This window comes from Festucalex cinctus, chromosome 4 (assembly GCF_051991245.1).
Source record: "Festucalex cinctus isolate MCC-2025b chromosome 4, RoL_Fcin_1.0, whole genome shotgun sequence".
Classification (NCBI taxonomy): Eukaryota; Metazoa; Chordata; class Actinopteri; order Syngnathiformes; family Syngnathidae; genus Festucalex; species Festucalex cinctus.
The window spans coordinates 11773656-11789202 of record NC_135414.1 but is presented as its reverse complement, the minus strand read 5'-3'; the positions used below and the strand labels follow the sequence as shown (position 1 = coordinate 11789202).

General features: G+C 39.0%; 1 protein-coding gene across 2 annotated transcripts in view; it reads left to right on the top strand.

Moving 5' to 3' along the window:
• Positions 1–15547, top strand: part of tspan4a (tetraspanin 4a) — a 130606-nt gene that overhangs the window by 10917 nt on the left and 104142 nt on the right. The window contains exon 1 of one of the 2 annotated variants that reach the window (XM_077518899.1): positions 10739–10778. The exons of the other annotated variant lie outside the window; for it this stretch is intronic. Within the exon in view, the coding sequence (XP_077375025.1) occupies positions 10754–10778 (25 nt within the window). The 5' untranslated portion in view covers positions 10739–10753. Of the gene's footprint in view, positions 1–10738; positions 10779–15547 lie in introns of those variants that run through there. 2 annotated transcript variants of the gene reach the window in all.

Below are 15547 nucleotides of genomic sequence, written 5' to 3'. Positions count from 1 at the left end.
TTTGAAACATGTTGAAAAAAAATGGACGTCTTCTCTATATTCCAATTTTCTGACCTGTATGTACATTGATTGAGTTTCCATATTATTATGCAGAAACATGCACGGGACTGAGAACAACCTTTGAAATGATTTTAAATTGTGGCCAGTGGTGTGATTAACATTCACACTCTGACATTCAATATAATTGTCTTATCATCACTGTGAAGTTAACAGGGCTCCCTTTTCCTGTCACAGCCTTCAAATTAGTTGCCATGGAGACAAAAATGTTGGAAGTCAGGAGCAATACTTTATTAATGCTTGCTTCCTCCTTCAATGTTGTATATTTTACAAAGAAGCTTTAAGTATCTTGCTGATAGCACCACTTTAGCTTTCTATCATTTCTGACAGAAGTGCGTCTAAAAAAGTCAATTTTTTTTTCTCCTTTAACTGCTTCCCCAGCTGTTGGTCTTACTTCTTAAGTTCACTTTTTATGCTTGTTGGTCGACATGACTTTGTGACTGCCACACTGGGAAAAAAAAAGATTTATGTCATAACAAGACAATCCATCTTAGAATAATAGTTACTATTGGATACATAATAAACAGCTAACTCCGTAATGAATTATTTATCAGGATGAGCTACCATATGTTTGCTGCTTATCAATGCAGGCTACTTTATTTCTGTCATCATAACCTTGCATATGATTGCCTCTTACAAGATATGTTATTTTTCTAGTCTTCAGCTTGTAATTATGAGAGCTTCAAAAGAATAGTTGATATTTAATACATTTTCAGAGCAAAAGCAATATGTGCGTTTATGCTGTAATATATTTGGGGAAAGCAAAGGATATTAATACAATTTTCTGTGAAGTGTATTAAATGGGGTATGTTTGGACAAGAAAATAAATTCATGCAACAGTCTATCAACTTAAAGTAGTCAACATTTTAAAGTATTAAAGTGGAAGTCATCCTTAAACACTTTTTTACAATATCATATGTGACCTCTAAACATGACATTCTGATTAATATTACATTAGTGGAAAACGAGTTATGCAGCAAAATCCAGCCTTTTTTTTTTTTTTTAAATCCATCAGGGGGCGGCCATTTTGCCACTTGCTGTCGACTGAAGATGACATCCATGTTGCTCAGGCAACAACCAATCACAGCTCACCTGTTTTCTGAAGCTGTGCTGTGATTGGTTGTTACCTGAGCAATACTGATGTCATCTTCAGTCCACAGCAAGTGTCAAAATGGCCGCCTCCTGAGATGGATAAAAACTTCTGGATTTTACTGCTTAACTCATATTCCGCTAATCCAATATAAACCGGAATACCATATTTAGACTAGTGGGGCTGCATAGAACATACTGTCAAAAAATGTTTTTGGGTTGACTTCCTCTTTAAAGTGATGGAATATCCATAAACATCGATCTCTGCTGGCCTAAACTGTTCCCCTCATTTTTTGGCCTTACTTTTGGCATCACTGCCTCAGTACATCAATGTGGATGGTATATTTAGTTTTTTTTTTTTTTTTTTTTTTGGGGGGGGGTCTAATTGGATTTAAGCCTCCGTGTGCTGCCATGTCAATATAATCTGTCTGGGGCCTTCAGAAACAGCAGTCGTCGATGCCAGTCAAAATACGCATTTTGTGCCTCAAACAAACAGAATGAATCACAAAACTGCGAATGGACCTGCATTTATATGATAATGGTATGGCCATCTTGCAGGGTTGCTTCCACTGGTTGCAGACTTTCATCTTGATATCTGTCTGCATTCAGTTTGCTTCCAATGATGACAAGCTCCGACTATCCAGTAAGGGAGATGCCACCCCACTGCCTCATCCAAAACATTTTGCTTCAGCAATATGTACACTGTTTTCAGTGTCTTCTCCACAGCTTGACCATGTGACCCAAATGCTCTAGGCAGACTCTGGGCAGAATCTGGACTCGCTGAGCGTAACATTCATCCACATTTTCAGGTACCAGAAGTTCAGCAATAGTCCATGACAACAGCAAAATGCCATTGGCGGAGAAGAGAAGATTTAGCTTCTTTTTTTTTTTTTTTTTTTCCTGGGCCAACCCACATACCCAGCTCTGCTGCTCATCCCACAAATGCATATTGTGTGGCACCATTTAAAAGGGACATAAACAGGCTTTCCAACGATGTAAGATTTTTTGGCAACAAGCATTATTACGACGACGAAATAATCTACCAAACACAAATTTTGTTTGGCTTCTGTTTATGAGGTGGATCCAGCTGTAGATACTCAGAGATGAACAGCATGTTATGATACAGATATATTTATTGTAACACGTGGCTATGGTTGTGGCTGGAGGGAAATGCTCCTGTTATGAGAGGCTAGCATGAATATGAGCGCAGAGTCCAGGCAGGCAGGGAACAGAGAAACAGAGCAGTTTAAGTATATCAGAATATAAATGTGAACTTTCTAAATTGCTGTACACAAAATAAGTAGACAGAGTGATGACAGTGCAGCTTCTAATTTGCTGGATGAGGTGCAGCCGCTGGCTGACTCCAACACAAATATCAAACTGCTATTACACCTGACCTGACCTGACCTGACAGTACATAATTATATGAAGAGGAACGTCTCTGGTATGATACAATTTTTTCACGTTTTAAAATGTTGTCAGGCTATTAGTCATATTGATTCTGAAGTGCTCCAGTTGTGTGTTGTTATGTTGCATTTTGTTTGGTATAATTACATCGTGACAGTGGTGGTATTAAGAGTTGTCTCCAATTGAAGTGTACAGTGCAGAATTCACAAAAAAGCCCAAAGGTGAATCCTGACAAACCCAGTTGAGTGCGCTGGGTATTGAGATGCTTGTCTAATACCCCAATCTTCTCAATATGACGTACAAAGCAGATCTTTATTATTATAATTATCTGTGGTATGGGATGAAAACAGCTAATTAGTTTTTGACAGCGTAAATAAAAATAAATTGTCTTATTAAAACTGTCTGCTTCTGCAGTCACTAAGACGTACCCGTCACATGTTTTTGTCAAAAGCGAGCAGCCTTCTCTTCGACTTCACATTCACAATAAAACCATTTTTTCTTCTTTTATCAACACAAAACAAATGTTCAGCTGACAGTGTTATGGGTAATTGGACGGAGACACATGCTGTGCATTTCAAAGAACAACATCCGCTCCGTCCACTTTCTATAGCATGGTGGCGGCTGTTGACTGCCTTTGGTTACTTGTTGTCAGAGCAAAACAAAAGGCTGTAGATGTGAATGTCATTTCCCGCTCATAATTATATTTAGTATACATTGGGGTGGGGGTGGGGGGGGGATTAAAACCCTGTAAGCGCACTATGTATATGGTCTACAATATTTTGATATTAATGCTTAGAGAACTAAATTACAGTTTTTCCATGATTGTCAACACACGTTTCTCAATAAAACGACCACACGGTCGCTTACTAATGTCTCCGCACTTGGGCATATATGATAATAGCAACGCACTGCTATCCTCAATGTCATCGGATTCACGGGATGCACTATTTACGTTTGGAAGGTTGCAATTATGTAAGCTTTTGTCACTCAAAATGACTTTCACATACAAAGTAACTTGAAGATTAATACGTTTCTTACCTCTGTAGACATTATTAAGCCTATGAAAAAGGCGTTGTGCTCCGTGTTTACGTTTGTTCGATTCACTTGGAGGTTTGCTTGTGCCCGAAAAGTCGCGCACGCTCCTGGCCGTGTGCATGTTGCTGGGGTCCATTCCACGTTTCGCCAGAGGGGTCGCAAATGTGCAAAAACTCTGAATCTTGCATCGTGCCCCTATGGGGCATACTTTGTATGTGAAAGTCATTTTGAGTGACAAAAGCTTACATAATTACAACCTTCCAAACGTAAATAGTGCATCCCGTGAATCCGATGACATTGAGGATAGCAGTGCGTTGCTAATATATATATGCCCAAGTGCGGAGACATTAGTAAGCGACCGTGTGGTCGTTTTATTCTGCACTGCAAATAGACCTTATCGTATTTTCGTTACGAAGTCTTACCTTTTTAGCAAAAAGTCAGCAAGCTATGGGTCCCGTTTCATCCCCAGGATAGCTCTTAGCTCTCTGCACCTGACGAACGCTGCTCCTATATTTATCCTTGCCCTCCCGTGACGCTGGTCTGAAAGTTTTTTTTTTACTTCTCTTTGTCTTCCGTGGAGTCTCCATAAGGGATTGAGACGTATCGGGTGCAGGTCTCTTTAAATCCAGTTTGAATTAGCTGTCCTGTCCGTGAAGTTGCGTGAACAATCACGAGAGCTAACAGGGACAATAGCGTGCACGCGCATGACGTCATGCTCAGAGCCACAGTTAAAGATTCTGACTCGAACGCTCCAGCATTTTTTCCTTTTACAGAAAAATAGGGGCAACAGTCATTGTGACACAGTAGCGCCTCCTGTCCATTATACAATTCTTAAAACATGTGCGGGTGAAAAATATGGTTATTTTAACACTCAAATTTGAGTCTAATCATGCATCGTGCACTTTTAAAACTGCACACAAATATGCAGCCAAATTTTTTTTATTTTTGTACATGACTGAGATATAATCATGATCAAGCATCATGATGCCTTCTGTTTCTGTCAGGCCAGGGGGCCTCGTCCACCTCACAGACGTTCTCCCTATGTAAACATCTCTGGAAGAACCACCTTGAGTGGCGTATGAAACCCTGAATGGACTCGAGGCTGACGTCACCACAGGCTTCTTCCATGGCCTGGACAAGTGGGACCTGAGTCTTGCGGTTTTGCTCATACACCTTCCACCTCCAAGCAGAAAAGAACTCCTCTATGGGGTTGAGGAATGGAGAGTATGCCGGGAGGAATCACACTCTAAAATGTGGGTGGTCCTGCAACCACTGACGTACAAGCAGAGCCCGGTGGAAACTCACATTGTCCCAGATGACAACATAATATCAGTAAATCTTTATGGATCATCAATGTGATCTGCTGGAACAAGTTGTTTGTGGAGGTCGTCAAAGAAGGCCAGCAGCAAGACCCTCATGCTCAAACCATGGTTCAGAACATGGTCTATCACAGTGGCCTGAATCTCATTGGATATAATATATAATATAATACATAGTTCTCCGTCTTCTTACTACTCCTCCTCTCTGTCCTCCTCATGCTCCCCTGTTCCTCTGTCATGCTCCTGCAGGAACAGGACAGGAGGAGCAAGAGGAGGACAGAGTCTCCTCCTCTCACTCTACTTCTCCTTCTCAGGTTGCTCTCTTCAAGGTTCTCCATTCACCAAACACAGAGGAGGAGGCTCAATACACTTATATACTGTACTGCAGTCCTGATTGCTAATTGCTCACCAGATCTGAATGTGTTCAGTTTTGAACACTTGTGTGTTGTAGGTTGATACCACTGAGATTCACACGAGAAGTGTGTGTAACAACAGAACATTGTATGTAGTGTTTTGACAACAAGTTAATGTGCAATTGACTGCAGAGTGTATTGTCGGTTGAAGTGTTGAGCTTTTATATGAGAGGTGTGTGCAATAACTGAGAATTGTGTGTAGTGTTTAGACAACAAGGTGTTTGCAATTGGCGTCAGAGTCTAAGGGAGTCATAAGGGAGTGTGAAGTAGTGACAATTCGGGTCGAGCGATTGGTACATGAAGTTAAGGTTGTGCAAATTGTGCCAAAGTTTTGATTTCTGTGTGTTAACAATCGTGAGAAACTGTAAACGTTTTTATGCCAGTTTTCATTTTGTGATTAATTTCCAACATACAAAACCACATTTATATCCTAATTGCATTTACACATAGTTGGCTATTGACAGGGCTTACTTAATTTTAACTTTTGCAAGAGTGTAGCAGCCCAAACACTTTCAACATCACATATGTGTAATATTTTCTGTGTAATAAAATTCAAGGTGCAATATACTGTATCTTTGTTGCCATTTCAACTACTCGAGAGACTTCCTTCCCTCTCATCTGTTTTATTTGATAATGCTACTTTTTCATTTTATTGTATGCCTTTTAAATCTCTCTCACTGTATTATGCTGCTGTAACCATGCAGCGACACAATGTGGGATCTGTTGTCTTATTCTATCTATCAGTTTGTTATGGTAAAAAATTTTTAATTTAATTTTATTTTTTTGCTGCCTCTTGCATACATAATGTTTCATCATATCAGCAATAGCATGTAATTCTGCTATTAATTAAACAATAATGGGAAAACACGGTACAGTACAGTTTTGTGCATTACTATTGTCCATAAATAAGCTGCACAAAGCGTGTAATTTTTTTTACATTCCATTGTAATACTGACATGTCAGTTTTCATTCCGTCTCATTTGTTTTTGGAGGTATTACGTCATATACTACACACAGTTGTTTTTTTTTTTATATCTTCTTCCTATAGGCATGTTCGTCACCATTTTAAATCAATGCAAGAGCCAACTTAACGATTAGAATCATGTTGTGTCAGCGCCGAGTTACAAGTGCAGAATATTTGGCATGAAGCCACTGCTGAGGCAAATTTGTTCTCAGTTGCTCATTGCTATCAAATCTGACAGTGATCTTTAAACATTCAACAGTCTACAGAATTCAAATGATATAAGTATAACTTGTGTCAATCTTGGTAATAGTTTTCAGTCAATCTTCAAAACTATAATTTTCTCACAGAACAGGAACCCTATTGAATCTGAATAATATCCAACACAATATTCTGGCATTTGTTGTGGTCATAATTCACATGTTTTACATTTCACGCAACAGATTTCTTTTGTTTGCATCAACTACCACGGTTTAACAATCGCCTATCCATTTTCTAGCACTCCTGATAATTCAACTAGATATATTTTGTGGAGGATTATACATTAATTTATGTTTTGTGAATCTCAACATTTGCACATCTTTCACACAGTAGGCAACTATTCAATAAGCAATTTTTCGCCACCAAGAGGCTGAGTTTGGGGAATCTTTACCTTGCCAGACATGTTGGCTGCCCATATGTCAACAACAATCATTGATCCAAAAGGCGCCTTTGTCAGTTTTACTTGCCGTTAAAAGCAAGCATGATGATGATTACAACAAGTGGTTTGTTCCATTAGTGGGTTCAAATTTGTTCCAAAGCAATCAACGTGTGGTCATCAAAAAGTCAGACCTCCATGTTCACACTGACAGCTCAAAAACACTTCCACCAAGTGATTTAACCACCTGTGCTTACATACCACATCGAAACCTTGTGACAAGCATCCCATTTACCAATTGATTCACAAGAAAATACTTTCAATGCAATGAATACATGATTACATGATGTACCTCGCCTCTTGCCCAAACTCAGTCTTCGACACGATTGAGGATAAGTGGAATAAAAATGCAACTTTCAACATTTTAACCTTAAACCACCTGACAACTATGTTTTTATTTCAGTCTTGTCAGGTTCAAACGTGGTCACACACGCACAGTATTGGGGAGTAACGGCCAACCTTTCGTGTGTTCTGAAAAAATGATGACAAAGCCAGCTCCAGTTTAATATCATCTCTGATGCAAGAATAGTGTTGTGAATTAAGGTAGCTGTCATTTATGTTATTTTTAGATAGTCTTACAATAACTATTGCTGAATTATTTTCACACTATATGATCTAAAACGTGAAAATGCTTAACGGTTGTGCACATCTATTAAAAAAAAAAATGTAATCAAATGCAATTGTTTATATTAGATTGGGAAAGCATTTGAAATAGTTAAATTACTATTCCTATCGACTTGTAACTGTAACCAATTACATTTCTAAAGAAATCTTCCCAACACTGCTCGTATCATAAAATGGATCATTTGACTTGACGTGAAATAAGTCATGTCATGTGCTCCTCAGAGATGTGCAGCCGGTCACCCCCAGTGTTCTGTGATGTGAAGATGAATCCCACACACAGGACCTTATGTGAACACTTCACTGAATAATATTACTCACTCTGGGATTACACTGATATCTTGACATTGTTTTGATGGGATGGGTCAAAGCTGAAAGCTATAGCTCTTCATTTCTTAATCATCAAGAAAAACACTTGGAATAAATAATATATGATAGAACTTACTATCTCATGTGTTGTGAAGTCAAAGATGAACGTTCAATGGCACTTAGGCTGACTTAATTGTGTCCCAGAATATTTAGCATATGCTCTTTTTCCTTCAATTTCTCGAATAGCATATGCAGTGACAAAACTTTTGTGTTTACAATATCCATCCATTTTCTTGACTGCTTATTCCTCACAAGGGTCACAGGGGTTGTTGGCGCCTATCTCAGCTGGCTCTGGGCAGTAGGCAGGGGACACCCTGGACTGGTTGCCAACCAATCGCAGGGCACACAGAGACGAACAACCATCCACACTCCAAGCACACCTAGGGACAATTCGGAGCACCCAATTAACCTGCCATGCATGTCTTTGGAATGTGGGAGGAGACCGGAGTACCCGGAGAAGACCCACGCGGGCACGGGGAGAACATGCAAACTCCACCCAGGAAGGTCCGAGCCTGGACTCGAACCGGAGACCTCAGAACTGGGAAGCGGACGTGCTAACCACTCGACTACCGTGCCGCCCTGTTTACAATATTTACTTTGATATTTATTCAAGAGAAAAAAATATCTTTCTCATACCTTTTATTACATGAGGATCATTTAAAAACAAAATTTGACCCCAAAACATTTTGCTGATCAAGTTGAGTTATCATAAGAGTCCAATTTCGATATCACCTTAAGTCTATGTCTATGAATAGGTTCTTCCTGTATCACATTTCTTGCCCCTTTGTAGAGCTTCATTTTAATGATGCGCCACAGGTTCTCAGTAGGAATGAGATCAGGAGATGATGTGGGCTACACCGTTATTTTTTTTCCCGTTATAGCTACAGTGGCTAACACTTCAAGTGCGCGAGGATGCTCATCTTGCATGCTAATGATTTTACCACAGAAAGCTTGGTTCTTCTTTTTATACCATGGCAGGAATTGGTCTGTTAGAAACTTCACATATCAACACCGTCAGGCACCCAAAAGCAGCCCATCATCTCACTTCCTGTTATTCCACCCCAAATTGACACTTCGTCACTTTCTTGCCGATGTTGCAGTCTCATTGAGATATGGTGACCAAAATTCCAACCATCTGCACCCTTCGTAGTACACGACATTCATCAGTCTTCATGTGTCTGATTTGAGGCAGGATTCGGACTATATCCTGAACTAGTCGTTAGTCAGTTGCAAGGCATATAGAGAGATAGATAACCATTCATTCATACCGTCATTGCATGGGAGCTGAACCCACACTGCTTGCACCAAAGTCAGGAATGTACCACTTCACCATCAGTCATGTGGAGCAATTATGTTTACCTTTAATTAGGCACATCTGCGAAAATAATGATCAGACCTGTCTGAGGTTGATATAAGGGATCTAAACAGAGTGGATAAACACCATTTGGAAAGCTTACTAAGGGAGAAAAAACCCCCTAAAATGTTCATTTAACCTAAAATCTATATGCCTGATAATTTGGAACACAATACAGACTACATATACCAATGGGACAGACTATGACTTAATTAGAATTCCAAGTTTGCTCAAGTTCCCTCGCAGACGTTTTATACTTTCCAGTCTGGAAACACATGGAAATTGATTTTCACAAATCAAATTTAAGTCATTCATTTGATATGTCTGAGTTTGGCTGTGTAAATCAGATTTCCAACTGTTCTGCGTGTCAGGGCATGAATTTCAATGTGGCAATCCAATTTGCTTTTCACTCAACAAAACTGGATATATCATCTACACAAACACTTGTACTCTGTCGCAACACACCACAGTCAGTTCCATCGAGGAAAATGCATTGGTTGGATCATTTCAGTAAAAGAGGATTTAGTTAAAACCATCTGCAATGAGAGAGATCTGTCACTGACTGTGTAGGGCCTGTCAAATAGTTGTCTCCTATATAAACCAGTCAAAGTGCTCCATCATCCATATGTGTCCATGTCTTTAAATATATGCTATGCATGATTGGTCTGCATATAGATACATTTACAGCATTGCCCGGATTTTTACCTTTGGGGGAGTATTTTTCCCCTTCATATCTATAAATACGTACACACGCATATTTGTCTTTTGTTGGGCAGAGTTTGACTGGCAAGCCCCCCACCCCCTTCTAGCAGGGATTAGCAGCAGAATGCAAATAGCAGATGTAACACAAAATGCATCTGCAGGTGGTGGAGGTACTCACACATAGATCAGTCCATCATCAAGATGCTTAAACCTCATAGAGAGCAGACATGAGTGGAAAGATATTCATAGCTTCAGATCACTGGAACAGACTTCCTCTGACACGGTTGTAATATTCCTATCAGTTTATAAGGAGGATAAAAATACCACGATAAGGTTGGATTGTTAATTTCCTTGCATCTGCGTGATCGTCTGTGTTTCGTAATTAGCTCTCATGAAGACGACTAATGAGGAAGCCTACAGAGTGGAAGTAATGGTTTTTATCTTGTGAACAGCTTGGATGTCTTGATGCTATCATAATTCACATGCATGGGCCCAATTCATATGATCTATAGGTCAAAATCATGAGGGGCAATAGAGGAATGGTTGGATGAGTTTGGTGTGGAAAAACTCGAGAGGCCATTAAACACCTTTGTGACATTGGCTGTCTCATCTAACATCTTGTAGAAAGTCGCCTTTTAAGGGGGACCAATTCCAATTCCTATTTCAACTTTCTGTTAGGTGTAATGGCCTGGAGTTTCATTGCAGTTATTGTGATCGAGTACATTGAGAATGAAGAAACTGGGCACAAAATCAGGTGCGTGTCACACAGTAACTGGAGTACAATGAATAGAAGCATGTCTCAAGGGGAATACTTCAAAGGCACACCAAAATCTCACCCCAAAATAGTGGTGCATTAAATGTGGAAACTGAATAATTGATAGGTGAATAAATTATGAATCATACAGAATGTTCAAACATCTTAATGGGTGCGTCACCAACACTTCTACTGGATGTCAGCATCCGTAGAAATGCTCCCAACATCATAAAACTGATAACTATGGTCAGGGCCAACCAAATGGGAACGTATTTGACGGCCATATTATTTACCAGTCTGTCCAAGAAACGGTTTCAATAGAGAAATCATTTTCAGTTTCACTTGTCACATGATGTTAATTAGCCAATTTAACAGATGTCACAAACGCTCCATTAAATTGATGGACTCGGGAAAATATTTGACACGTTTGATAAATGAATGCATCCTTCTGTATGCAGTGGCTAATGCAATCAAAGGATATATTGAGAGGCGTGACAGTCACACAGAGAGAACGGTGGTTTTAAAAGAAATCATTTTTGGATCATTTCACAATTTAGTCCGAGGAATGTGGGAAAACTATCATCTTTGTGCGTCTGTCTGCTTTTGATTAGTTTGCTATTATTATTCTAACATCTCCAGTAATCAGTCTCAAACATCTGACATCTTGCAACGCAAAAGTTGAGCCGAACAAATTCTCCTGAATGTCATGTCTAGAAAATAAGTAGAGTGAGGAACTTGCTTGTGAGCATTACCACAGAATATGAAAAATATATTTCCATGTCAGGCGCTGAAACAATTAAGCTACATTTTATTAAAATGACACAATTTATATTTGCGTGATTCAAATCAGTGATTAACTCTCAAGGTTACCTTCTAGTAATATTGTGAGATCAGCATACTGTTATGTAAACGTACCGACCTCGACGATCTCAATTTCCACCTTTCAACATAATTTAATCAGCTGCTATGACGGAGGTTGGAGTTTAATTTTTTAAAGAGAGGCCTCAAGTGAAACAACACAATTCAACTCGGAAGGTCAGTTACCGAAATCAGCTATCCATCCATTTTCGATCCCACTTATCTTGTTCAGAGTTGTTACGATGGAGCATATCACTGCTGACTTTGAGACAATTTGCAGCATGGACTGGAAGCCAATTAATCATAACACATACAGTAAAACTCACATTCATACTATCACTGACTGAACCCGCTGCTTGAACCAAAATCGGGGAAATGAAACACTACACTGTCTGTGACTTAGAAATCTGTTGTTTTTACTGGTAAAATCCATGAATAACACTATTTTTTCCCTTCAAAAACATAAACGATTAAAAATCGAGGGGGATTATTGTACAGGGGTAGAACTACTTTTCACATTATTTAGACATTTGCCACCACCTAGGGAGTGCCTTGTGGTTGTAAAAAATAAAACAATTAAAAAAAAATACAAATTTGTAGCGTATTTCATACATATTTCTCAGTATGTTTCACATACTGGAATTAAAAGTATTTTTCATTTAAAAGCAGCTACAAAATGAAAGCGATTTAAAAGAAATGTAAATCTCCCAAGTTAATCTCTAGAGTTAATGCTTTCATTTTGACAGCCCTATATTAGGTATATATATTAGGGCAAAACTAAACCTGTAAGTGAGAAGATCTGAGAATTGTTTGTTTGTTTGAGCAACGAAGGCTATTAGAACAGTCTGTTATTCTAAATATACTTCCTATTGAATGATTTTACATTAATTCTAAGATTTTACTCAAGTAAATATGTTACAAGCTTTGAAGAAAATGTAGAAGCAAAAGTAGAAAATTTCCACGATTAATTATTGAAAGTTGTGCGATTAATTAGTTTAAAAATGTAATCGTGTGACAGCACTAAAAATTATTAAACGAGTGTACATTGCAAGAACAACATTTTTGAAAACATGATTTTAAAAATAGTTTGAAAGACCTTAATCGTAAGTATGGGCAGAACATAGATTTAAACCTGGATTTAAAAACATTTATACTTTATTGGTATGTGTTTAATCTTTATGTATTCACATTATTCATATACTGCGATTGGGTGGCAGTTCAGTGTGTACGCCTCCTACTGTCCGTAGACAGCTGGGATAGGCTCCAGCACCCCCACCACCCTTGTGAGGATACATGGTTCAGTTCTTATAATAACAGTCATAAAGAATACCAGCAAATTGGGGGACTGTATTAAGTAAAAATGTTTTTTTAAGGGTGATCAAGAATTTTTGGGGTATTATACACAAGTGCGCGTTATTTACATGTTTTTTGAGTAGTGGTTCTTCTATTCCTATTAAACAACTTCAGTTGGAATCTGTATGTATTGCAACATATTCTTTGACAATCTCATATTACAGTGCAAGAAAAGTTTGGGATAAAATCCACTTCACTGAACAATAAAAATAAAAAGTCCTGTAATCAACCAACCTATTTTTAGAGAATATGTATGCAAACCTTTGCCTATGCTTGTGCAGTGTATGCAAATCTGAAATCATATTGCATTACAGCAACCAATGAATATCTACAGATTTTGCTCAAATGGCGTCTTGTTGGGGTTAGACTGCAATCATTAAAATTCTATCAGTCAAACAGCTATGAATGAATCAACACCTGTGGAATAATCTCGTTCTGTATGCTTGTAATGGTAGTGTGCGTAATGAGTAGAAAGTTTTCAGTTTGGCCTGGCTTTTTTTTTGCCATTGAAATGAGATATTCTCAGGAGCCTCATATTCCATCTTTAAACAAGGGAAAGCCAGATAGCCGCATGGCACTTTAAGACTGCGCAGGGACTACAGAGCAACACGGCACACTTTTTTTTTTTTTTTTTTTTTTTTTTTTTTTAGCTCTCTGAGCATGGCTGTCCATTTGCCTCCTGCTTCGATTCATGCTTTCACTAGTGTTTCTCAACCTTTTTTGAGCACACTTTTTTCATTGACAAAATCTCGAGGCACACCACCCATAGCAAAAAAACAAAAACAAAAACCTAACTAAACTAAAATGGCTATAGAGTTTCATTTTTTTTAACGCTTATATCTTTTGTATATCATTGAGAAACAAGTTCACATAACTTGGAAAAGTGCAAATAATATCTTAAAATCAGAAGTGCAAATATTCTTCCAAGTGCATTATGCACATTATAATCAAACTCTATAAAAGATATTGCCAATGCTAAGAAATGTGCAGTGCTTAATTCATGGCCAACATTGCTATAACTACCACTCCATTTCCCCCCTCAAAATCATCAGCTTCACTTGATCTTTTTGAAAAACATACTTTTGTACACTTTACATAAATTGAGTATGGTGATATATCTTCAGTTTATAATTCTACACATTAAAATACATGTTTAATCATTCATTTACGCCCGGAAACTGTACAATACATGCTTGCATCATTCACATACAAATGTTATATGACTGCGCACTGTTTCTCACTTTAATTCATTCGTTGGTCCCAACAGACATCGACTCCACCCCCCTCCATCAGTGTGATTTGCAGAGACTGCATATTTCTTTCAATACTTTTCACATGCGTTATCGCTGTTAGGGTGCTTGTGGAATGTTAATGGTTCTTGGTGGAAAATAGAATTGTCAACAAATCGCTTCTTATGGCAAAACTGCAAATCGCGACTAGTCAAATTTTGATTAATGTCACTCTTGTCGAAGTTGTCAAACCTGACGGACGTGGACTCTTTTTTTTTTTAATCACTCACTCACTCACTCACTCACTCACTCACTCACTCACTCACTCACTCACTCACTGACTGACTGACTGACTCACTCACTGACTCACTCGCTCGCTCGCTCACTCACTCACTCACTCACTCACTCACTCACTCACTCACTCACTCACACAAGCTTACATCTCACTCATTCACTCACTCACTCACTCACTCACTCACTCACTCACTCACTCACTCACTCACACAAGCTTACATCTCACTCACTCACTCAAACAAGCTTACATCTCACTCACTTACTCACTCACTCACACTCACTCACTCACTCACACAAGCTTACATTTCACTCACTCACTCACTCACTCACTCACTCAAGCTTACATCTCACTCACTCACTCACTCAAGATTACATCTCACTCACTCACTCACTCACTCACTCACTCATGGACTCTTTGCTAAAATGTTAAGGAAGGAAGACACATTCGTCACGTAGTGACACGCTTCCCGCGGTACCTCCAAAATAAACATCACGACACACTTCAGATGTCAAGACTTTTTGTGTCAAGACTATTGTGACGAGGTCCGACAACAACAGCGCCTCTAACTGTGCGCAAATAACATTTTCAGAGCCAGCCACTGCACAACGTCTTGTAAGCTTACTTTGAGCCTTGAAACGAATAAATGAATTGTAACGCAACACATTTCACATACAATAACGATAATGGCGTTTTAGTTAGATTAGTCCGGTTATGAAAAAAGAACGGATTCCCAACACTGGTTATTACCATCCATCCATCCATCCATCCATCCATCCATCCATCCATCCATCCATCCATCCATCCATCCATCCATCCATCCATTTTCTTAGCCGCTTGCTCCTCACAAGGGTGGTGGGGGTGCTGGAGCCTATCCCAGCTGGCTTTGGGCAGTAGGCGGGGTGCACCCTGAACTGGTTGTCAGCCAATCGCGGTCGTTATTACCAATTAGTTGGAATTGGACAATTTCCCACGGCACACCAGACAGTATCTGTGGTTGAGAAACACTAGTTGCCGTTATCTAGGAAATGTCACTC